Genomic DNA, 24535 nt, shown 5'->3' on the forward strand with positions numbered 1-24535 from the left:
CACAGTGGAAGAATCAGCTGCAAAAAAGCACAAGGCGAGCATTTAGCCTACCAAGTACTTTGGGGTGCAGCAAAAGTGCTCACGGTGGATTTGCAGAAGCTGGGTGCCTGTAATCTTTACAGCAATTAGATTTAATGGGATACAAGTGCTTCTTTCCTTCGCCTCTGCTCCCTCCTCCCCTTTTCTCCCTCAGGCTGGAGAGAGGGAGGTGGGCAGAGGGGGATCGGAAAGGGTCTTTGACGTCAGACTTGCCCTATAAAAGCCCAGGGAAGAGAAGGGAAAGCAAAGCTGAATGCTGAGCCAGTGCACCAGCAAGGATGCCAACCCCAAACTCTTCCAGTTCTTCGGCCAAAGGCTTCCGGCGGGCAGTGTCAGAGCTGGACTCCAAGCAAGCTGAGGCCATCATGGTAAGAAAAGATCCCCACCTCTAACTAGCCACAGGTGCTCATGCTGCTTTGCTGCGGCCAGCAAATGGACCAATGGCACATGATTTATAGAAGTTCCAGAATTCTAGAATTGCTAGAACAGCATTCTGTTAAGGGGGAAGCCAGTGGCTAGACAAAATTCTCCATTCAAAAGGCTTTAGGAATTGTGCTAATAATTTGTATGCACTTATCATACAGGTGCCAAAGGAAAAAAGAATGTAGAAATAAGATGCTAATGAAAAAGAATATAGTGTAGCAATTATGCATCATAGACTGGAATGATGTTAAGAGTTATGCTCAGAGAAGAATGATGGCAAGGAGGGTTATTATCATCGAATGCTGAGTTGCTGTGCAGGGCTTTTGATTCCTTAGTGTTAAAGTGAGATGTTTGTTCTATTCCCATAAAATGAAAATATTTGCCCCCCCCCAATACCATGCCTTGAACCAACAAGGCAGTGGGGACTCAGACCAATTTTCTAACTGCTACTATGCAATATTGTAATACTTTCATTTTTCTCACTATGGCTTGCAAAAATCATATCTGAGTTACCGGTATATTAGGTTTTTGCATAGAGCAGATATGCACAGGGAAAGGACATAAAATCTCATGAAGGGTTTATGCACCTGAACTAGGTTGGATTGAACTCTCACAAATTCTGCTAGCCGAGTTGGGAGTATGTGATCCTTGGTTTTCATTGCCATCCTGCCTGCTTCTTAGCTTATGCATTTGACATAGATGTCACTGAGACATTATGTCAGCCTTCCCCAGCCAGGTGCCCTTCAGATATTTCGGACTACAACTCTATCATCCCCAGCCAGCATGGCCAACAGTTAGGGATGATGGGAACTGTAATCCAAAACATTTGGAGAGCACCAGGTTAAGGAAGCCTGCTTTAGTATGGTTCGCACATTAATTTATTATTTTATTTATTACATAAAACTCACATGCTGTTTGATTGTTAAAATAAACTCAAAGCAGTTTACATGTACATCCTTCCTCACATCAGTCCATGATTGACAAGTGTGAGTGACCATCGCAGGTGTAATGCCAAAGGTGAACTCACCACATGCCTGGATTATTTGATTGGCAACTGACTGTGTGAACTGAGCCAATCACCAAGTGCCAGGAAATCAAATGGTGTGCCTGGGGGAGCCAGGTGGAGTTTGCAAGTTGCTTACACTCAATTTTTCCCCACAGATTTCAAGGGGATGACAGACACACTAAGCAGTTTGAAAGTTAGAAGCTAAAGGCTGAATAACATGCAATGTTCAATGTGTGGTCCCATTTCATAGGCTAAACATCAGCTAGGAGGATCAGGACTAGGGTTATGGTGCAATGGGAAGAGAGATTAACATTTCTCCCTGTACTTCAGTCTCAGTGAAAATCCTACCCACGCACCCACCCACAAAAAACAGCTACATAGCAGTGCATTTTACATCAAGACTATGATGCAGGAAGAAAGGGTTAAAACCCACCACTCATCTGCAGTATGGTTCTGATCCTCAGCACCTACCTCCATAGCTGCTATTTAATATCAAAAAAGCACTTGGCTCCTAGTTGCTAGATTTCAAGTGAGGAGGTTTTCTTTCTGTTTAGAAAAAGTTCTCCTGCAAACCATTAGTTATCTGTACAATATTTTCATTGGCTTCTTAGAGGGTGTTTTTTTTTGTATTTTTGTATGTGGTACTACACAAGAAAGGTTTAGTTCTGCTTTCCAACCTCCAAGGAAACAAATGGGAAATTCGTAACTCTCATTTCTACAGACCTTGGGCAAAATAAATCCCCGGTGTATTCTGCACTTGGGCAAAGAGCTCCACGCTGGCTCTCAAACAACACAGAAGTTTCTTCTGTGAAGAAAAGTGAATTCCCACTGTGGATAGCAATGTGTGATGATCTTATATATGTACACCCCACTGGAAATTCACTTCTTGGGAAGCCACAGCAAATTATGTTTGCCCACCACATGCATGTATAGCAATTCACACACATTTTGGATCATCACATTGTACAAATTTCAATGGGAATCAGGCAAAACTCTGATCTTGTGCACTGCTCCTACCATGCAGAAGAGCATTAAATCAAGCTTTTAGACACTTAGATAGAGCATTTTAAATCTAAGCACTCCAGGTTTTGTGGGTAGCAACCTTTGTACCAAAGTAGATATATGAAAAGTACTTGAACTACCCCAAAAGTAAGGGATTAAAGACTGCATTTTTTCCTCTTTGGGAATAGATATATTATTCTATTGATTTAGAAACAGACTATGATTTAGAAATGTAATGATGTACAATAACTTGCAAAGGTCTGTGGTTCCCAAATGGCTATTGCTTCTTCATGACCTATATCAAAGCATCATGTTGAAATAGTGGTCTTCAAACATTGTACTAAAACCAAAACCCAAAGGGACCACTATGTTGCATCTCTTTTTTATTTTAAGCTCCTGTCTAATGTGGTTGCATTGGATTAATAAAAAAAAGGAAAGATATACCTTCATTTCTGATAGTTGGTATGGTATGAAAATAAACATTTTGCAAGTTGATTTGCATTAGTGATAATGGGCAGAGATCTGTCTTCAATGAAAATGCATCTTAACCTCAAAAACTCATGGAAGTATTAAGGATTCCAACCACTGTACTTTATGTTCAGGAGAACAGATCAAGAGGCCTGGGGCACCACATTCAGTATTTACACCAGTGGTTCCTCACCTCTGATGCCAACAGACATCATAATAGGTGACATTTCCTTCACATGCTGACAGAACCTTATTTCACAGGTTTGACATCTGTCTCCTATATATCACAGGTGCTGAAAGGTGGATTAAGTGCAGGTGCACTTAGTAATGTAAATCTCCATTTTACAAATCTAAAGCCAAGTGTTTTCATCTTAAGTCTTATAGGAGAGCCAGTTTCTGATACCTTTACTTAGGGATGTTTGACCTGTCACACCGAGGAACTGAAATTTCCGTATACTTTCAACAGGTGCATAATTGATTTTGGTGAGCATACACTGTATCATTGCCTGGAATTGAGCCCATACATATATTTCCAGACCGGTAGCCAGGCTGATCCATTGTGGCAAAACCAACAAAGTGCCTTGATCTCTGCAGCTGCAGGTGCAATGTTGAGTACTAATCACAGGCATGCATTTGTTTATTTTTTGCTTATTTTATGAGCCTACAAACAATTGGCTTTGCTTAAGAATGGGGAAGGAGGATCACCCTCCCTCCAAGAAGTAGCTGAAATAAGCTGTTGCTTATGGCTGTGAGCAAGAGAATAAATCTCTGGTTTTGAGCAAAAGAAGTATGCCCCAGACTCTACATTATGCAGATCAACAGTTCAGGGAGAAGAGGAAATGAAAAAAAGGGGAAACACGCATGTACCTTTAAATAAGCATTTATAGGTACATTCTAATGGAAGAATACAATGTGCCCTCCACATTATTATTATTTTTACTGCAAGTCCATTGCCCCAGCCAGCATGACCAGTGGTCAGGAATGATGCGGGTTGCAGTATAAAACATCTGGAGGGCACCAGGTTGCCTAGCCCTGAAATGAGACATTTTTGCCATTGATTTATCAAGAAATCAGGAGTTTGGGCACGGGCGTGGGAAGGAAATCTGTGTGCAGTTTATGGCTTCCACTGTTTGAGAAAGCATCATGTTTCTATTCCTGGCTGCTATTAATCCAAAATAATACTCCATGGGAACATGTGCTCTAGAAAGAATGTGGATTTTAGGCAGGCTGATGCTATGGTCCCATTACACCATTGGCTACTACGCCGCAGCCCCACTGGTGTTACAGTGGGGTAATAAGAAGAGGGTTCATGTGACTGCCTTCTCATGAATGCATGAGTGGGGATGGAGTTGTGTCATTGGCCACACTCTCTACAGGCCAACATATGTGCTAGTCACATATGGCACCAGCCATGCACTTGGCATCATTGTGAAAGGTCTATACATGCATACAAATGTGTGTGAATAGAGCTGCTCCACCCAAGGGAGAATTCTAATGATTTCAGGATTCCCTCTTGCATAGAGGAGCCCAATGAGCATACATCTGTGTGCATAGTCTCTTCACATTGACACCAAATACATGGCAGCAGTGCCTCCGATGCATGCACTGGTGTGCCTGGTGGGCAAGACCCCCTCGCGCATTCCTGAATACGTGACAAGGGGGACGTGGACCAGGACTCTATTGCAAAATTTGGAGAAGTATGATATCCGAAGGACAATTATGTTTTGATCTATGTATTAGTCCAGGAGGTGCAAATTTATTTGTTTAAAAATGCTGATCAAATGAAATGCTCCTCTACACCTCCCTATAGAGCCTATGTGCAACAACCTCTCTCCCACCAGTGTTTGAGTTTTGCTGTGCTTACTCAATGTGCTTGACAAGAATGCATTTGTGTGCATTACACATACAGTGCACCTCAAAGGATTTTTGTGTGTGTGTACATCACATGCTCATTTTGAACTGGTGATTGCACACAATCAATTAATTTATGCATTCATAGCACATGGCATTGTTTTCTAACTATCCATTTCAAACAACTCTGATGTGGGTAAAGGGTTAATAATAAGGTTGCCGTCTTGCTCGCTTGTGTCTAGAGAACAGCTGGCTTTGTGTACCTGGACTGTTTCTCACTTTGCATGTGCAGAGGCTCCTTAAAAGAAGAACTTCAGAAAGCTACAAAATCACGAAGAAAACAAGTTGAACTGTTTTTAAAAATCTAGCTGGCAGTACTGAAACCTAGATCCAGCAAAAGTCACTAAGTTGTCTTTGTTTGTTTGTTTATGAGCTACCAAAATTGATCCTGCATCTGCTTCCCCCCTAACCTAACATTTAACAATAAATGCTAAAGACAGCGAAGAGAACAAGGAGACAGCATCATATTAGCAGCAGGTATTGTGGCTGAAGACAGACAATCATTGTTTCAGAGAGCTGAAGGTGGCCAAGTTGCTTTCGCTGCATGCACTCGTCTCATTGTCATTGCTCTTCTCAAGTTTATAGGTTGCTTTTGTCTTTTTTTTTAAAATCATGCTTTCCCAACCAGAGGTGACAGTGGGATAAATGAAATAAGGGAGTGTGCAGGCAACTGCCTTACAAGACCCTGTCGCTGGAGTGTCTGCCTCCAGCCGCATTCTTCCTTCCAAAGGACTCATCAACGGCAAACAAACAAAAAAAGTCTCAACTTACCAAGCAAGGCCAGGACCTTTTCAGGTAGAGAAAAGACCAAAATGAGAAAGATTCCCTTTTCAAGCACAGCCTTCTGATTCACATCAGCGACCATCCTTTCTTCCACGAAGCAGCAAGTTTTAGGCTAGCTGTGATGTCAGTGGTGGCTGGTGATGTTTGAGACTGAGGTTTTCTCTTAGCCTGCCTCGCTGAACCGCTGCCTGTACCTTTAGAAAATGACCTGCATTGCAAGAAGAGCAGATTTATTCATCTCTTCCCCATCGCTTAGGGCAAATCCTCACAAGGCAGCTGACAGAACAATGGATGATACACAGTAAAAACACACCACTAGATAAAAGCATATATGGGGTGGGGGGCAGCAATAAGGTCATTTTAAAAACTTGGCAGATTTTTTTAAAGCCCCCTTTGTTAGTCAAGCACATTTGCTGAAATGTAATGTGCTTGTTATAAATTAATTTTGTTGTTGCTACATTTTTATACTTCCACTTCCACGTAAACGTGTTTAGAATCCCAGTAAAAGAAAAAAAAGTGTGCCCATGGAGGTTATTTCTAAGAAACACAGATTACCATAATTTCTAATTATTTAAATGTATTTAAGGCATCTGTTGTTACACTTGTAACGTACAGATTTCAACTCAGTTCAGTCCAGAAAACATTCTCTTCTGGTTTTCAGAAACAACATTATTTCTTCTCTAATTCTTATGGGCACAAGAAGAGCTGTCCAACACCTCCCTTGTGTTGGGTGCAAAATTCCAGCTCCTGTAAGGCAATTTTTAAAAAAAGCCTATTTAGGCATTCTTGTTGTTTTGTTTGATGGTTTCTAATGTTTATGTGCTGTGTTTCCATCCTATGGCAGCTCAGAAGGGTTTATAATGAAATACAAGAAAAACAACAACAATCCAGGTTGAATAAGAATAATAAACTTTCTAAAAAAGACACCATGGTAGTCTCCAATCATAGGTTAAAATGGTCTCAGAAGCAGAAAAATGTCTGTACAAACAGGAAAAATGAGCACTGATGGGGGCAAGGCATGCCTCCCTCAGGAGAGTATCCCAAATTCTAGGTGTCCTAGTAAAAAAGACCCTGTCTCTGATGCACATCTGACAACAGGGAAACCCAGAGCATGGCCTGTTTCTGAATACCAGTTGCTGGAAACCAGAGGAGGGGAGAGTGATCTTGTGCTCAAACCTTTCTTGCTAAACTAGATGGGCCATTGGCGTGGTTCAGCAGAGTCTTCTTACATTTTTCATGTTCAGTGCACAGCCACATTCTTACAGATGGTGATTCTTCCGATTCTCTAGTCCTAAACTGTTTAAGGCTTCTGAGGTCAAAATCGACATCTTAGGAAAGAAATTGGCAACCACTGTCATTTGCAGACTCCACTTAACATCCTGGCAGCCAAAGTTTGGATCCGTGGAAGTATGTTGAGTTGTCTTCAAGGACAGCCCGGCATGTAGCACCTTCTGGTAATGTATCTAACAAGAGATAGTTTGCGTATCTGATACTGACTAGTCTAATTCAAGACCACCCAGACTGGTAATGGCTTAGACAGACCTGAGGTTTTCCAAGTCTATTGCTACTGAGATGTGCTGGTTCTCTAACAAGCCCTCCTTGGTTTGCACTCAGCTGACTTTTAAATGTAGTAAGTGATGTAGGCCACTTTCCTTGGCTGTTGTGGAATGAAAGTGTCTATTCCTTCCCCTTATATTCTCCCTCAGTCCCCACAATTCATTGGCAGACGGCAGAGTCTCATTGAAGACGCCAGAAAGGAGAGAGAAGCTGCTGCAGCAGCTGCAGCTGCCGCCTCTGAGGCTGCTGAATCAACCGAAACCATTGTCTTTGAAGAGAAAGATGGCATGGCCATGCTGAACCTTTTGTTCACCCTCAAAGGAGCCAAGACTTCACTGCCATCCCGTGCGCTGAAAGTATTCGAGGTGAGCTGGTGAAGTTGCCTTTTTGGCTAAAGCAAAGGTGCACTTGTTTGGAGAAAAGGGACAGCCTGGTAGTTTGTATATTTCTAGATATCAGACTTTAAGTGGAAGGTAGGGCTAGGTCTCAGTAGAATGAATTATTGCCCAGAGTCATATCTACTAGTACCTGGATACCCGTTTTCATGTAGGAATCAGGAGTATGTCCCTAGTCATGCAATGCAAAATGTAGACCTATTGGTATCAGAGTGCGCCACTTCAGTGAGGTAACTTTGGTGGGAGGGGCCAGAAAGGTGCACCCTCATGTCTTACAGTTCTCATGGAAGAAATTTAGTAGGTTGTGGCAATAAGAAACTCTTATGGAGGTCAGGCCTTTTCAAGTCCTAGACCCTGTTTTTAAGGTGTCTGGCTACCATGCCTCTAATGGAAGCCCCTGCTTGGGCTAGGTGGAAGTCCCACAATTCTTGGTTTAAACTCCTGGTTGGACATGCTCAGTGGTTCTGGAATCCCTTGAGCTAACTGCTTTCTGCTTCCTCATCCAGCTCCAAACTCCTAGGCTGTGGATGGTGGATCTGTGGTCTTTCAGATGTTGTCGGACTTAAACTCCCATCACTCCTGACCATGCTGTGTGAGGATGATGGAAGTTGGACATCTGAGGGCCCACACCTTCTTCCTTTCTGACCTTGCTGTTTTCTTGTATGTATCTTTCCCTGTCAGTTAGGATGGGGTTTTCCTAGTACCCACTTGCTCTCCTGTTCAACCAGCACTGAGTTTGCACAGTTACATTCCCCCCAGTGTTGATCAAGTCAGAAACCACTTGCAATGTTGTGCAGACTGAGGAAATTGCTTTCAACCTGGGAGAAGACGGATGACTGAGGAATCAAATGTTGGTATGGCCAGATGTGGCATAGAAGCTACCAGTTGGCTATCTTGGGTTTACACAGCTTGTTCTTCCACAGCAAATAATGAGCTAGAGATTAAAATGAGGAGATGGTTTTATCAAATGTAACAGAAAATTAGATTTTCAACAACCCCCAGACCCTTGTGTACCTTATATCAAAATCATTGGATGGAAATATGTTATGACTCCTGCTTGATGAAGAGCTTGAAAGGTTTCAATTTCTACCAAAATCCTTAAGGCTCAGATCAGTGTGATATACAGGCAAGATGCACTTCAAAGGCACAGCATGTGCTACACATGGCTAGACAAGTGAAGATATTAAACTAACAACGACATGCCCCCTGCAACCCAATTATAAGGGGATGGCAGCTTAGCATGGCAAGTGAATCTGTTCCTTAAACTGGGCAAGGAACCTGGCACTTCTCCTGAGGGCTTAACATGACCCATCTGTTCATGCCTGTGCTGGTATCTCCATGACCTAGGGCCTAGGCAATGCAGGGGGCATAATCGCCTCCCCAGAGTCAGAGCAACAACCTCCCTTGGAGAGGCAGGAGTGGACATGGTTTCTGACAACTTTGGAGGCTGAGCTGGTGGGACATTAGGCAAAGTGGGTGAACTGGAGCCGGACACAATAAGTCTGGGGACAGAGATGGTGTTCATGCCTAGTGCCACTGAGTCTGGTGGGGAGATGAAATGGGGGGGGGGACCCTTCCACTGGTACTGTCTCCAGTATCCTCTTTCTTGAGACCTCCCAATCTAGCCAGAGACTTCCCCAACCCATTGGATCCCTCCCTAGGCTCCTCTGTAGGTTACCCCTCATCTCCATCTGGGCTTGGCCAGCACCCCACCCCCATGTAGGGCCCCTGATAGTGGGGAGAACTCAGTTGCTGTTTCCATCATTCCCATGCAAACTCAGAAATACCACACCATAAGACAAGGTCCAATCTATCTAGATTGTTACCAAAGAATCCCAAACGTTTCCCAGCATGTGACTCCACAATTGAAATGTGTGCATATGCATTTGTGAGAAGCTTATTTTACAGTCAATTTAATAATATGAATAGCACCCACATACCCCAGGGAGAGAGACGGAGAGATCAGTTTGTGAAGTTGTGTGTGAACAAAGGACGGTGTTTGCTCCAAATGGCATTCACATCCTCCAGGGGGGATTTACATGAGTTGAGAAGCTCTCTTGGTTTATCATGACTACAAGAGCTTAAGAAAAGCAAACACCAATGCAGGCCAGACTTCCACTGTGAGAGATTCATTTCCCCGATCCCTCCGGCACTGCAGGTACAAGATATGAAAACAGACGGGTGTAATGACATTTGCCTCATGATGAAACAGGCTGTGGGGAGGCTGGTTTTCCTCTCCTGTTTTACATTACATACAACTCAAGCAAAGGTAATGCAATCAGATCTGTCAGATTAATGCTAAGGTATTGATTGTCATGGAGGGGCAACGTCCCAGGGATGCATTAGAAAACAAGCGGCTAAATTGAATTTGTCAGTGACATTGCCTCCTGTTCCCTTTTTGTCTATCTAGCTCTGAGTAAAAAATTCAGCCTTTCGCCTCCTGAATCTCTTTGGGGAAAGCGGTTTAATTCTTTAAGAAGTGAAAATTATGCACCAGCTTTCAGCAAAGAAGGAAAAGATCTCAGATGCTATCAGTGACTTTATATTAAAGCCCACCAAGGAGGACCCTTAAAAAAAATAATTCTGGATGTATCTCTTGTGCCTGGTTCTGGTTGAAAGCTCTTGGGAGTCTGCTTAAAAAACAAAAAAACGAAGATCTGGCAAGCCTGAAATCTGCCCCTCCCTGAATTAGGGAATAATGGATTGTGACATACATTGAATTGCGCTGGAGAATTGCTAAGTGGGGCAAATGATACTTAAGCCACACGCCATCCGCCACAACCCCCCCTCCCCATGTCGCTTACAAATCAGGGGAAATTGGTTTCATGGGGTTGTTTCAGTGGTTTCAGCTTTGGGACCTTCCCAACACGTTTCTCCAGGAAATTGCCCCAGTGCAGTGGTGACTTGCAGAAAAGTGGTATCTAAGGATTGAAGACATAAGATGGAGGAAGAATATCTTGTTCAAGCCATGGTTTCACACTTCTTCATGCATTTAATATTCAGCACCTTGGCCAGAGCATAGCACAGAAGCTGTTCAAAACCTGCATGGAAAAATTGGCTTCTTTCTTGGAATTATACAGGCTGCCATTTGCCTTGAAGATAGTCTGGTTCTCATGTTCTGTGGCTGTTCCATTGCTGTTTAAGTTAATAAATTAATAATAGTATCTGTGTAATGCTATGTTCTCAAAGGCTATTCCCATGCTTTAGCGCAAAACTTACAGGAACCCTGTAAGCCAGGGGTGGCTAACCCCCAGATCAAGAAATCTAAAAACAGGCATCTCCCGTCTAGATGAAAAGAGGCTAACTGGGGGAAAGAGCCTTCTGAACTTCTTTCTCTCACTTGAAAATAGCTTGTTTATTGAAGTTGTTGCTCTTTTTATAATGTAGTGCTTAACTGATTTTAAAAATGGTGGGTGGGAAGTCTCCTTGCTGTTTTATTTTAATATATTGTTTTTCCTTCCCTGTCTCTCTAAAGACATTTGAAGCCAAAATTCATCACCTAGAAACGAGGCACAGTAAGAAACTGCGAGAGGGCTCTGTTGATCTGGAATACTTTGTGCGATGTGAACTCCACAGCTCTGATCTGAGCACCCTCATCAGTTCTCTCAAAAGGGTTTCAGAAGATGTTAGGAGCACAAAAGAAGACAAGTGTAAGGAACCTGTAAGCTTGGTTAACAAAGCACGAGGGAAGGATTTTTTCATATATGACTGCTATGGAGATAATCTCTAGAAAGGAAAAATGTCAAGGGCAAAACCTTTCTCCCTGCATGTGTTTTTTAGACTGGTATTAGAAATAACTGGTGTATGCACCTTTGAATGTTGCAAATCTGTTAGAGGCAAGATAAGGCAGCATCGTAGTATATTTCTGACAATCTTACAGCACAAGTCTATGTGTGTTTACTCAAAAGTATTCAGTGGTGCTTATTCCAAGGTATATGTATATACAGGATTGAAGCCTTAGTTTAATATAATAGACCAACCAACCAACCAACCAACCAACCAACCAACCAACCGGCCCATCCATTCAGCCATCTGGCTATCCAAATAACAGATAATTACTTGAAATTCTGTGTAACAATTTGAATAGTTTAGCTACTATTAGAATAGTTTATCTGGGAAAGGAAGGAAATTACCGGTACATACTGTATTTCCATTAGATCCCCCTTTTCTTATTCTTTCCTATAACTAGCTATTTTCTCTCTCACTTCCCTCCTCTTCCTCTTGGATTTTAGTTCATTGGTTTCCAAGAAAAATCTCTGAGCTAGATAGATGTCACCATTTGGTCACCAAATTTGACCCTGATTTGGATCTGGATCACCCGGTGAGTGAATAACTCTTCTTTCCCAAATCCTCTTCCACATTTCCTCACTGCCTGAACTCACGTTAGCTGTCTCCTCGTGGGATAGTTTGGCTTGCTTCTGAATAGACTGAATAGAAATGCAAGCTGTCATTGCATTTCTAGCAAAACGATTGCAGGCTTGCAGGTACATCTCATGCTCACCAGTTTAAAGCTTTAATAAATTAATTTGCACTCCAGCTTCTCAAGAAGATGAGAAGAATACATAGTTGACTTGGAAGTGCCTATTCACTCTAAGTAGAAAGCATGGGAGGTGCTTTTTTATTTGTTTAAACAAAGTAGCAACTGATGGTGAACACATCCTTGCCTGTCTAACCATGAACAACCTGTAATAAAAATTGTCAATATTACAACTGTTCAGTGCAAAAATGTGAGGTAACATTCTTGCTCTGTTCTTTCCTCCAAGGGATTCTCTGATCAAGTATATCGGCAACGAAGGAAAATGATAGCAGAAATTGCCTTCCACTATAAGCAGTAAGACTTGCTGCCTTGCATAGCCTCACCTGCTGAGACTTCCATGCATACACTTATTTCTCTCTTTGCTCTCCATATTCTGCCCTTCCACACTCTTGGTTTTTCCCTTCCACTCTCCTGCTTCATGTTTTCAGTGCTTCATGGCTGCCAGTTCCATAGAGCTTTTGCAGTCATCCCTGAAAGGTCCATTGCAACACAGATAAGCAAGCCAAGAAGTGAATTGTTGAACGCAACCATTTCAGTGATACATATGGTGTCTTCTTTGCCTCATGTCTCGGATGCTGCTGCAGAAACTATGCATTCTTGGCATTTGTTATGCATTCAGACTCAAATTACCATATTTTTCGCACCAGACCACAAGACGCACCTAGTTTTTGGAGGAGGAAAACAAGAAAAAAAAATATTCTGAATCTCAGAAGCCAGAACAGCAAGAGGGATTGCTGCGCAGTGAAAACAGCAATCCCTCTTGCTGTTCTGGCTTCTGGGATAGCTGCGCAGCCTGCATTTGCTCCATAAGATGCACACACATTTCCCCTTACTTTTTAGGAGGGAAAAAGTGAGTCTTATAGAGCAAAAAATACAGTAAATGATTGTAATGTGAGCCAAGAAAACCCAGGCTTCAGGGCTGGTTTCTCTTCTCAAACCCAAGAGGGATCCAGGATAGAATGGCAATTTAAATCTTCTTTTCTTATTGTATTTGCAAATAATAAAATAATAAAATAAAATAAAATCAGCTGCCCATTATTTGTATTTGTGATTTAGAATTGAAATGTGTTTTCTACATTCATTTTATCTTTTTATACAACATACCACCTATATGAATGTTTCCCCCATGTGGTACGTAATGTGGCAACACCTAGAGCCACTCTGGAGACCTTTCACAAGGCAGAAGGCCACCACATTGTCCTTGGCCCAAATCTTCCTAATAACTTGGAGATGGCCAAAAAACAGACCCTGATGATCAGTGGTACAAAACAGCTGCTTGAAATGAGATGAACTTACATTTGCATTTGCAATTATGATAAAGCAAGGATGCTTTTGTAACAATCTTTACTTTCAAAAGGAGCCAGTATTTGAAATGGGGATATTGAACAGGGAGGACATGCTAGAGAGTGAAGGGAGCTTTATTTTGGTAAGGCTTTTTTGACAAGTATGTTATTTTTCTCATATTTATATTATATCTGAAATGACAGCAAAGGGGGGGGAGGATTCTTTTTTTTTTTTAGGTTAGCTGATTCCCCTGATGATTGTACACTTTCTCCTCAGCAGTATGGCATAGCGTACTTGTTTGAGCTTCCTGATTACACTTATATTAATACCAGTATTTCCAGCATTATTTCCAAGCGGGGCAACAGCTACCCTTTTATTGTCATTATTTATCACCCTTCAACAATCAAGGTATTATAAGTGTGCTAAAGGGTACTGAATTACCTTGTGCATCCTTAAGTGCCCCTTATAATCTAAATGGGGCAAGCTAATCTGCATCGTGTGTGTTGGTGTTAGTCTGCCTCAGTGTCCTACAACCCTACTGTTCCTTACTATTCTATCTATACTCATACCTAGAAGTCTTACATTTCTCTGCAACCACAAGAGCTACTTGTTTTTAAAAGGAACTTTCAAAAGTCACAAAGATTTAGTCCGCAGATTTCTCCTCCTCATAGACAGGGCCTGGTCTGCATTGTAAATTTGCACCACTTTGTGTCTGGGCTGGGACTTTGTGTGTTAGCTTTGTGGTTTTAAATATTGTCTATCCTGTTCAAACCTTGCTTTGTCTCTTGGACATGCATTAGCTATATACTCCATCTCAGTTATAAGTGGGCAAAGGTTTAACTTAAACAATATTGGCCCCTAATATTTGTTGCATTGCTATTTTGTCTCCCTTCTCCTTGTTCTTTTTCTTACTACTACCTATTATAGTGGTGACCCAATACCTCGAGTGGAATACACAGCAGAAGAGATTACCACCTGGTGAGTATGAATGCACCTTTCCTAGCTTCTGCCAGACGCGGCACAAATCAGTAGACTCCCAGCTATATACCCCACAATTTCCATTGGGTCTTTGGGTGGCAATGTTCACTCACAGTCACTCTGGGCTAGCAAAACTGGTATTTTACAGCTAAAATAGTTTTAACGGCTAGCTAACGGTGCAGGGAGGGGAGGTGGGTCAGGTAAATTCAACTTATCTTCAGAACAAGCTGTCTGCTGATGCTTTATTTAATAATAGGCACTTCAGGATGCATCCCTTCATCATGATCACTCACAAGATACTTCGGAAACATAAGAACTATTCTCAGAAACTTGTGGCTCTCTCAGTTCAATATCAGTAAGAGCCATATGGGAAAATTTCTGAGTTGCGTATTGGTTTGAGTTTTGCAGAGCACGGCCCCAAATCCAGATACACCTCCATGTCTTTCCTCTATCATGGTGGCTATATATTCTACTACAGGATCGGAGGCAGCATGCCTCTGGCTATGTTGCTGGGAATCACAATTGTGTGGCGAATTATATGTCCTCCCTTTTGTGCTTGTGGACTCCTCATTGGCCATGGTGGGAGAAGGATGGCAGACTAGATGTGCCTTTGGGCTGACCCAGCAGGGCTTTCCTTATGTTCTTATCGTTCTGAAGGAAGGAGGTGTACAGCACACTGAAGAGTCTCTATCCCACTCATGCCTGCAAAGAACATCTGGATGCCTTCCATTTATTGGAGAGATACAGTGGCTACAGTGAAAATAATATCCCTCAGCTGGAGGATGTTTCCCAGTTCCTAAAAGGTGAGGACTCAAACAAGTTTTGCTTCTGGAGTGAAAAGGCTTTGCTCTTCACAATGATGAAGAGGGTGGCGAAAACCCTTTTTAGCTGGAGCTGAAACCTCTTGCAACCTGCAACCATTCTGAAAAGGTTTGTTCAAGGAAAGGCTATAAACATGAGCACTGCTCATTATCCAGGGGCAAAGGCTACAAAATGATGTAATACATGGCTGTTTAAAGCATAATATCACTTGCATTAATTCATACAAACCTGGGGCTATAACTCAGCAGTAGAGCATGTGTTTTGCACACAGAAGAAGTTCCACTCTGGCATGTCCATTTTAATTTTGGGGCAGAATTTGCAGGTAAGATCACACCTTCTTGTTCAGAAGCCTAGGCCCAGAGCTCTCCCTCTATGCCCTCCAGGCATTTTCCTTAGGCCACTGTTCTCTCTCCACATACTGTGGCATTTTTTCTTATATAGTAAGCTTAGATACATAATTTTGTTTCTGCTAGATGCTTGTCTGCAGCATTTTCTAAAAGTGTCTGTTCCAGAAAGGTACCACTTCATGGCTTGGGGGCCCTGCCTCAAGTAGATCCTGCTTGACCTCAGACAAGCCCCAGATCCCCCCATGGCACCCTGCCTTGACTCAAGGCAAATCCCAAGTTCATAAAATAATTTTTAAAATGGATTGGGGTCACTTATGAATACTGTCAATCAGTATATGCAGACCATCACACACAGAAAGGACTTGAACGTGAACTCAATGGAATTCCACATGACTATAAGTATTCTTATGTACTTATAAGCACAAATTTGCAAAACATTAAAAAGCATAATGGAAGAGTCCTGTGCAAATAGAAATATAATTTTGGCCAGATTTCTAAAATGAACAATTCCAACTAAAGCGTATCCATGGCAGTTTCTGCAGTGACTGATATCTTAGATAACTTGATGTTGCTTTTATTATTTATTATTAAAAATAATATCCCATCCTGCGTCTGACTGAGGGTAGAAAGCATGCAAATGATAAACACCTAAAAACTTCTAAAAAAATGATTCTAGTACCGATGCAGGCTGGGAAAGATCTCTACTTGTTCTTCTAACACAAAGTTACACATACAGTGGTTACATACACTTCAGGTTACATACGCTTCAGGTTACAGACTCTGCTAACCCAGAAATAGTACCTCGGGTTAAGAACTTTGCTTCAGGATGAGAACAGAAATCGTGCAGCGGCAGCGCAGCGGCAGCAGGAGGCCCCATTAGCTAAAGTGGTGCTTCAGGTTAAGAACAGTTTCAGGTTAAGAACAGACCTCCAGAACAAATTAAGTTCTTAACCCGAGGTACCACTGTACACAATTGTTTATGAGCATTATTTAGTTTTTTTGAGTTCCTATACAGCCAGCGGTACAGCTCTATAAAATGTGGCTCAGATGCTACACTCGGCTACAAAGACTGGTTTGAACTATTTCAGAGAGAACTGGGTTCCAGCTCCGACCTGTAGCTGGTCTCCTGTCTGCTCGGGACTTCCTAGCCAGCTTGGCCTTCAGGGTGTTTCAATGTACACAGTACATCCGCCATGCCTCTTCTCCCATGCACTCTCCAGAGCCGTGAGTACTAGCTCTTGAATTGCCTCAAATCTATCATCATACTGTATTCTTGGACTTGGACGTGTTAATGTCTGGCTTGCTGCTTCAGACTCGGCTGTTAACTAAGTGTCTTTCTTCCAATGCCAGGGACTGCTGCCATGAGCTTCTGGGGCATGTACCAATGTTGGCAGACAAAACGTTTGCACAGTTCTCCCAGGTGAGCAAGAGGTGAAATGCCTTGTGTTTTAAGCACAGCCTATGCTTGACTAGATAGTGCATGGTATTGATTTCAGAGGGGACATGCATAGCATTGCGCTGTAAATCGAACAAGTTGGGTGATCAACTAAAGCCATCCATGATATACATGAGATTATTCCTTTTGCTCCTAGGACATTGGACTTGCATCTTTGGGAGCAACGGATGAGGAGATTGAAAAACTTGCGACAGTAAGACCCTAATTCTGGATTTATTTATTTAAAAAACCCCTTTGCTTTCACTTTATCCAAATCTAGCTATATTTTTCTTAGTTATAACTGTATGAAATGCCCAGTGAAGGGGAAAGGTTCCATGTGGCCAGCTAATCTTGAATATGTGTGAATTTAAAAGAATCATTACAGATTTGAATAACCAACTTCCTTTGGGATCCCGTTTTTATTTCCCAGCTTTACTGGTTCACAGTGGAGTTTGGCCTCTGCAAACAGAATGGAATCATCAAAGCCTATGGAGCTGGACTCCTCTCCTCTTACGGGGAGCTAGTTGTAAGTGCTCACCTATTCCTCCTAGCTAAATTGAAGCACACGGCTGCCTCTTAGCTTGTGCTCTCCTGTTCCATTGATTAGTCCTTTGTCACAGTAGTCACTTTAGGGGTTTTCCTGCAAGAAACTTTGGCATTTCCCTCCCTTCATTCAGCACTCTTTGTCGGATGAACCAGAGCTAAGGGACTTTCACCCTGATTCTACTGCTGTGCAGCCCTATCAAGATCAAGCCTACCAACCAGTCTATTTTGTATCAGAGAGCTTCAGTGATGCCAAAGCAAAACTCAGGTAAGATATACCGTACTTTTCTGTCTATAAGATGCCCCCATGTATATTTTGGGGGACTCAAAATTAAGAAAATGGGGGGAGAAAATAATAATAATAATAATAATAATAATAATAATAATAATAATAATAATTATTATTATTATTATTATTATTATTATTATTATTATTATTATTATTATTTATTTATACCCTGTCCATCTGGCTGGGTTTCCCCAGCCACTCTGGGCTGCTTCCAACAAAATATTAAAATACAATAGTGCTTCATATTTTAAAAGCTTCCCTAAACAGGGCTGCCTTCAGATGTCTCCTAAAAGTCTGGTACTTGTTTTGAGATGGCCCAGAGTTGATGAGCTTTTTGGGGGAGGATTGCCCAAGGTTGTTCAGCTGTTGTTTTTTTGGGGGGGTGTATGCCCAGGGTTGAAGAGCGTTTTTTTGGGGGGGGAATGCAAAAAATCACTAACCCGACTAACAAATGCTGACAATCGCTTGCGTTGCCAAAAACAACATGCGCCTGCTCACTCACCAACAGCAGACACCAATAGCATGCCTGATTGTCGAAGTGGCAGCCAATCCAAAGCAACCCTTGACACGGCCACTAATCACACACAAAATCACCGCTGATGAGCTCCTGCTCCCGGCTGCAACCAATCACCCGTCACCCCCACGCACTATCCGTGTATAAGACGAGTCCCGGTTTTTCACATGATTTTTGAGTAAAAAACCCCTTGTCTTATACACAGAAAAGTACGGTAGGGTAGATCAGCAGGGCAATGGGGATCCATATGTGGTAGCCATACCTATATTCTACTGTTCTTGCTGCATGCCATTTATGATACATTTTCTTCTTAATCCAATATATGAACATTTTCACTCACTCACTCACTCACTCACTCACTCACTCACTCATTCACACACATTTCTGGAAAAGCGTTAAAACTAAGGTTTTGCTGTGGATTGTTAAAAGGAAGTACAGATAAGTTACAGTGCAATCTCAGCATAGGTTTGATGCATATATTCGGGGGGGTACATACATTAAAAAAAATGCATCGTATTAGGGAAAATTGCATATAAAAATTAGGAGAAATTTGCTGGTGGCTTTTAAAAAGTTGGCAAATTGCTGCAGATTGTAGGGAAAAAATTAAGAATGGGAAAATGAGAAATTTAGATAACTATTGAAGTCTCCAACTGCAATATGTCAAAACAGGAACAAAACACAACACTTCCAGGGAACTGATAACACATTTGGGCACCATAGCATTTAACCAGAGTTTGGAGGAAAGAAGCTCAGAGAAAAAAGGTGAGCACAATTACTGTCTATGAAGGGCAGGGGAGCCACTTGACAATATCAGCAGGGAAATGAGGGTGCAGGAAAAGTTGAGCAGCCTCCCTGCTACTTCTCAATTGCCCCCTCTAGGAATCATTTCTCTCTTCAAAAAGGACTATTGGGGCACACTTACACACACTTTACTCCAATGATATTTAATTGTTGGCTGGGTTCTACAGCTAACTCTCACAATCTGACTCTTCTTAAGAGGATATTTACAACCAGAATACATGAAGAAAATCTGTTCAGAGGTCAAAGGCTCTAATATAGAAAGAACCAAAAATATGGGGAAAGGTGGGCATTTTCTTTCACTCCCCCCAAGCTGAATGTCATTGAAAACACCACTAGAGGGTGTTCTAACACAAGCAATAGCAAATTCTTACAGCAAAACCTCCAGCTCCTCTGCTGCAGCATGAGCTGTCCTGAGCTTGACCATACTTCATCGAATAAATCACATTCCTTCATGCACAAGGCATAAATGTCCAATAATACTCAGATGTATGCTCCTGGTACCTACCTCCAGCGGCTATTCTATTAACATATTTATTATTATTTGTTACATTTCTATCCCATTGTTTCCTTCACCATAGAACTCAAAAGAGTGAGATTCCTGGGTGGCCTCCCATCCAAGGTCTTGTCAGATTCAGACCTGCTTAGCAAATCTTCTGAAGAAGTTACCTTTAGACCATGCTCCAGGAATTACTTTGCTACGGTCCCCTGTAATGAATTAGCACAGGATAAACCAGCCTTTGGCATCCTAGTGCCCTGCAGATGTTTTGGAGTGCAACTCTCATTATTGACCTTCTGCTTTTCATACAGATGGTCCCAGGTTGAATCCTGGACATCACTAGACAGGACTGGGAAGGATTCCTGCCTGAAATTCTGGAGAGCTGCTGCCAATCAGCAGTGACAATATTGTGAGCTAGGTGGACCAACGGTCTGATACAGCCACAACAACTTCCTACATTCCTAGACATTGTTTGAAATGTTGAGTATATCAGGGATAGAGAACCTGAAGCCCTAGAATGGCATACCACTCAACCATCCCAATAAAACCAGGACATGCTGCTTTTTTTGCATGAGAACATGGCGGCCATTTTGGGCACCATGATCTGTCCCCGCTAAAAGAACTTTTTCACAGCTGCGATCTTGCGTGGCACCCCAAAATGCACATGTGAGAGCACACCACACCCCAAATCACTTTTTTTCAGGGCCGTGATCTCGCACGGGTTACATGACTCACAGGAAAGTATGGCCCCGGAAGACAGTGTCCCGGATTTTTGTCTTGATGTGTTGGAGGTTGTGTTATGGTCATTGGAGTTCAATGACATCTGGAGGGCCAGGAGGTTCTCCATTTCTGCAGCATGTCTTCCGTTGCCCTCTCTGTCCTTGAGTTCTAGCCTATCGAGGCAGCCTCCTTTCATCTCCGCACTCTCTCTTGCAGGGCCTATGCAGCGCACATCAAGCGTCCCTTTTCTGTCAAGTATGACCCGTACACATACAGCATTGAGCTTCTGGACAACCCACAGAAGATTCGCCACTCCCTGGAGATTGTGCGCGATGAGCTTCACTCATTAATCGACGCACTCAATGTTATCAGCTAACACACGCGTTTATTTGACCCATTCCCTCCTTCATGCCAACGCCTGTTCCTGCAGCTGCCAAACTGGCTTCCTGCAGTGACTACCTGCCACTTCATCATTTGGGCCGCCACAGTTTCTTTTAGGGTTTGTGTTGCTATCCATTGCCAGAGTAATGACAATGGTTTGTGTTTGCTGCCCATATGCTGGACAAGAGAGGCATACTTATTATTTAATAGTAAGCTAGATTGAAGAAAAATAAAAGGAAATGGAATGTATCAATATATTGTATCAAACTAATCAGACTCGAAGCAGGCCCACTGGGGGAAAAATGAATAACCTCAGCCCAATGATTTCAGAGTGGGCCTATTCTGAGGATGACTTAGATGGATGCAAGCCAAACAGGACTTACTTCCTGATAAAAGTGCTTAGCATGGCCTTTTTATTTTGCTAGAGAAGAATAAAAATATAATAAGAAGGAAGCAAAAACAAGAAGAGGAGAGGTATTGCTTTAACGGAATACCTACTCAAATAGAATTATTGGGTCACTGGAGAAGGCTTTCACTGAAACATGTCTGGCAATTTACTAGTTGCTAAAGTTCCCTACTTTTCTTAGTACAAATCTGAGGCCTCTTCCCCCTGGCCCTGCTTACACTTCTGCTACATACCCAGTGACTTCAGAGAAAAACATTCCTTTATAGACTCGCCATTATGCCAAGAAGCCTTCTAACCACATTTTTTAAGTGAATTCAGAGTCCAGACAGGTAGAAACCTCAGTATGCTGACCCAAAATCCAATTCTGATGGTAGGATGAGCTCTTAAAATTTCAATACGATGACTCAAAACAAGATCCAGAGCGCGACCACTATCTGATTGGAACAACCTTCTCACTGATCCTAATCCCTCAGTCTGGGAAAAATTCCTTCAGGATGAAACAAACCTTTGACTGGCTGCAATGCTCTGTACTCCAAATAGAGGCAAATCCTCTGGAACTCAGCATAGCCTATTTCCATGCAAGTGTGTGGAGAACTGAAGCATTGCCTTCTTAGTCCAAAATGGAATCCCACACCTAGCAGCAAATGCTACCATCTCCTAGGGATAACTGTATTGGTCCTGGTCAAGGTAGCAGGAAACAGGTAATGGAGAAGGACCCTCCATTTTGAATGCGCTGATCTATTTCTGTGGAGCACTCCTTAGCAAGGTGATAGATATGTCTCCCATTTCTGGTCATGGGAAACTGATAGATGTATCAAATAGCCTCCTTCCTTCTCTAGGCTTGGTAGGGAAATGCTCTGTCTTTGTCAGGATAGAAAGGAGTATCCTTCGTGGAAAAGCACCATGAAATTATTGCCAAAGTGGAAGAACATCTGGAGAGCATCAGCTACAATGGAAACATAGGTAGATGATATCGCAAGGTCACAATACTCAAATGTATTGCTACTAGCTCTGCAAGGTCTAATAGTTGCCATACATTGTTCCTACATTCAGGCACAATGCTGAAGATGTTTGAATCAAAACAGCCTGGAGAGATGGAGAGAGAATCAGGTCACTGGGTCAAATGCTTCATCTTTGAGAATGAGACTCAAGAGAAGAAACACACGAAACCTCCCTTTTCTGTCTGGCTTTGGTTTGCTCATGGTATTTGTGTGCACTAAAGCCTCAAGGAATGGATCTCACTGCTATTGCTCCTGCTGTGTGGGTGGATCTGTCTGTCTTGCTGCATAATGAAGATATTTATTTCTCAGTTTTGAGTCATGTTGCTGCTGAGAGGCTAGGTTTATTCATAATAAAGTTATATTTCTGGTCTAGCATCTTGGGTTTGTCTTCGTGATCTCTCCCCTTTTAAACAATGGCACTCTGCTTCCAGCCCTCTCTGTCTTGTTCCCTTATCACACATGCTGTATATCCAGTGAGTTCCTGTGAAAAGTTCAAGTGGTTTCCTGGCCACGCATTTTAGAGGGATATAGCAGGTGATGAAAGTATTGTAGATTGGTGCCAGTTATGTGACTTTCAGATAGTTACATCACAACAGCTTAGCAGGGCGAGCAGGGAGAAAAGTGGCAAGGAAGTAAGACTTTAGTCCTGTTGTAGCTTTCACAGGGTGGAAAAAAACCCACTCAAAGGAACTCACTTCCACAGAACCAATGTGCTGCCTTCCCCTCCATCTTTCCCACAGCAAATGTGCACAGTGTAGGGACATGATGCACCAATGTTAATAGACAAGAATTGACCTAGACCTTCATTCCGAACTTTCAGCAACAGAAGTTGATCCTTGAAAATAAGAGAGCTTTCCATACTTCCCCCTGGTGTGTGTGTGTTTTGCACTACACTTTTTTTTTAAAAGGTCAGCTATGTTGAGTCATTATTTTGGGGGGACAGAAGCAGAAGTGTCAGATTCTTATGAATTTTCTTTAAAGGAGATAAAGAAAGCAGGGAAGGATAAAACACAGACAGGCAGGGAATTCCAAAGAGTAGATGCTGCCACACTAGAAGATCGATTTCTTGCAAGTGTGGAATGAGTATTGTGTGGCCTTTGTAACGGGGACAGTTCAGTAGATTGAATTGGTTGAGTGGGCACATATGGGGTAAGATGAACCAGCCGATCAACAGGTTCCAAGCCATTAAGGGCTTTATATACCAACAGTAACACCTTAAAGTTAGCCCATAACAAATTAGCAAACAGTGCAGAGTTCTGAACAGAGGCGCTAGAGGCTGATAGATTCTCACTCCTGCTGGCAACAGTGCTGCAGCATTCTGCACTAACTGCAGCTCCCAGATCAAGTGCAAAGGAGGCCACACATAGATCCCCACCTTTCTCAAAACATTCCTTTTTAACTCGCTTCCGAACAGAAGAAGAGCCTTGCTGGATCGGGCTAAAGGCCCATCTAACCCAATATCCCATTCCCACATTGGCCAACCAGATGCCTAAGGAAAGCCCACAAGCAGGACCTAAGTAAAGCAACCCCACATGTGATTCCTAGCAACTGGAATTCAGAGGCATATTGTCTCTGACAGTGGTGGTAGAAAATGGTCATCATTACTACAGGTAGCCTCAGATTTGTCTAATCCTCTTTTAGAGGCATCCGACTTGGTGGCCACCAACAGGAGCTGCTCATCAGGTGGAGTAGAAATGCTATTATAGCTTCCCAGTAGGTGGGTCACTGCTGCTTATGGGGAGGAAGAGGAGGAGGGGCAAAGCAGTGGGAAGGACTGTGTGGTGAAATACATTGACTCTGGATTGGTTCCTCCGATGCATGTGCACTGTGCTAGCCTCCTTGCTACTTCAGCTCTCCCCTCTTCCGCCAAGTAAGCTTCTTGTGGGAGCGAATTCTATAGTTTAACTATACAGTGTGTGAAGAAGTGCTTTGTTTTTGTCAGTCCTGAATCTTCTATCAACCAGTTTCATTGGATGTCGTCTGAGTTCTAGGGTTATAAGAAAACTGATCTCTATCACTTCCTCCAGGCCATGCATAATTTTATACAGTGCTTTTTAGGGGTACTCTCATTTTGACTCAAGAAAAACACCATTTTACAGTTCAAATCAGGGAAAATAAATACACTGCTTCACACATTAAACGCTCGCTTCCGTCTGAGACTCAGGAAACATCGTGACAGGAAATGAGGCTGCTATTGGAGGTGGTAACAACAAAACTGACCAATCACCGTGTTTGATTCCAACTCCTCCTTCACACATTAAACGCTCGCTTCTGTCTGAGACTCAGAAAACACCATGACAGGAAATGAGGCCGCCATCAGGGGGTAGCAACGGAACTGACTATTCACTGTGCTGGAGAAGAAACTATATATATATATATGTTTCTTCTCCCGTTAGA

The 24535-nt window shown here is 42.5% G+C and overlaps 1 protein-coding gene across 1 annotated transcript; it reads left to right on the plus strand.

The window, feature by feature from the left end:
* Nucleotides 1–212: 212 nt before the first annotated feature.
* Nucleotides 213–22513, plus strand: TH (tyrosine hydroxylase). The gene is made up of 13 exons (XM_053393899.1): nt 213–407; nt 7339–7554; nt 11060–11234; nt 11817–11905; nt 12348–12415; nt 14333–14383; nt 15041–15186; nt 16641–16776; nt 16903–16972; nt 17145–17201; nt 17418–17513; nt 17665–17798; nt 20567–22513. The coding sequence occupies exons 1-13, from the start codon at nt 318–320 to the stop codon at nt 20724–20726; spliced, it is 1488 nt and encodes a 495-aa protein (XP_053249874.1). The 5' UTR covers nt 213–317; the 3' UTR covers nt 20727–22513.
* The last annotated feature ends 2022 nt before the right edge of the window (nt 22514–24535 follow it).

The sequence above is a fragment of the Podarcis raffonei genome, chromosome 1 (assembly GCF_027172205.1).
Source record: "Podarcis raffonei isolate rPodRaf1 chromosome 1, rPodRaf1.pri, whole genome shotgun sequence".
In the NCBI taxonomy this organism is placed as follows: Eukaryota; Metazoa; Chordata; class Lepidosauria; order Squamata; family Lacertidae; genus Podarcis; species Podarcis raffonei.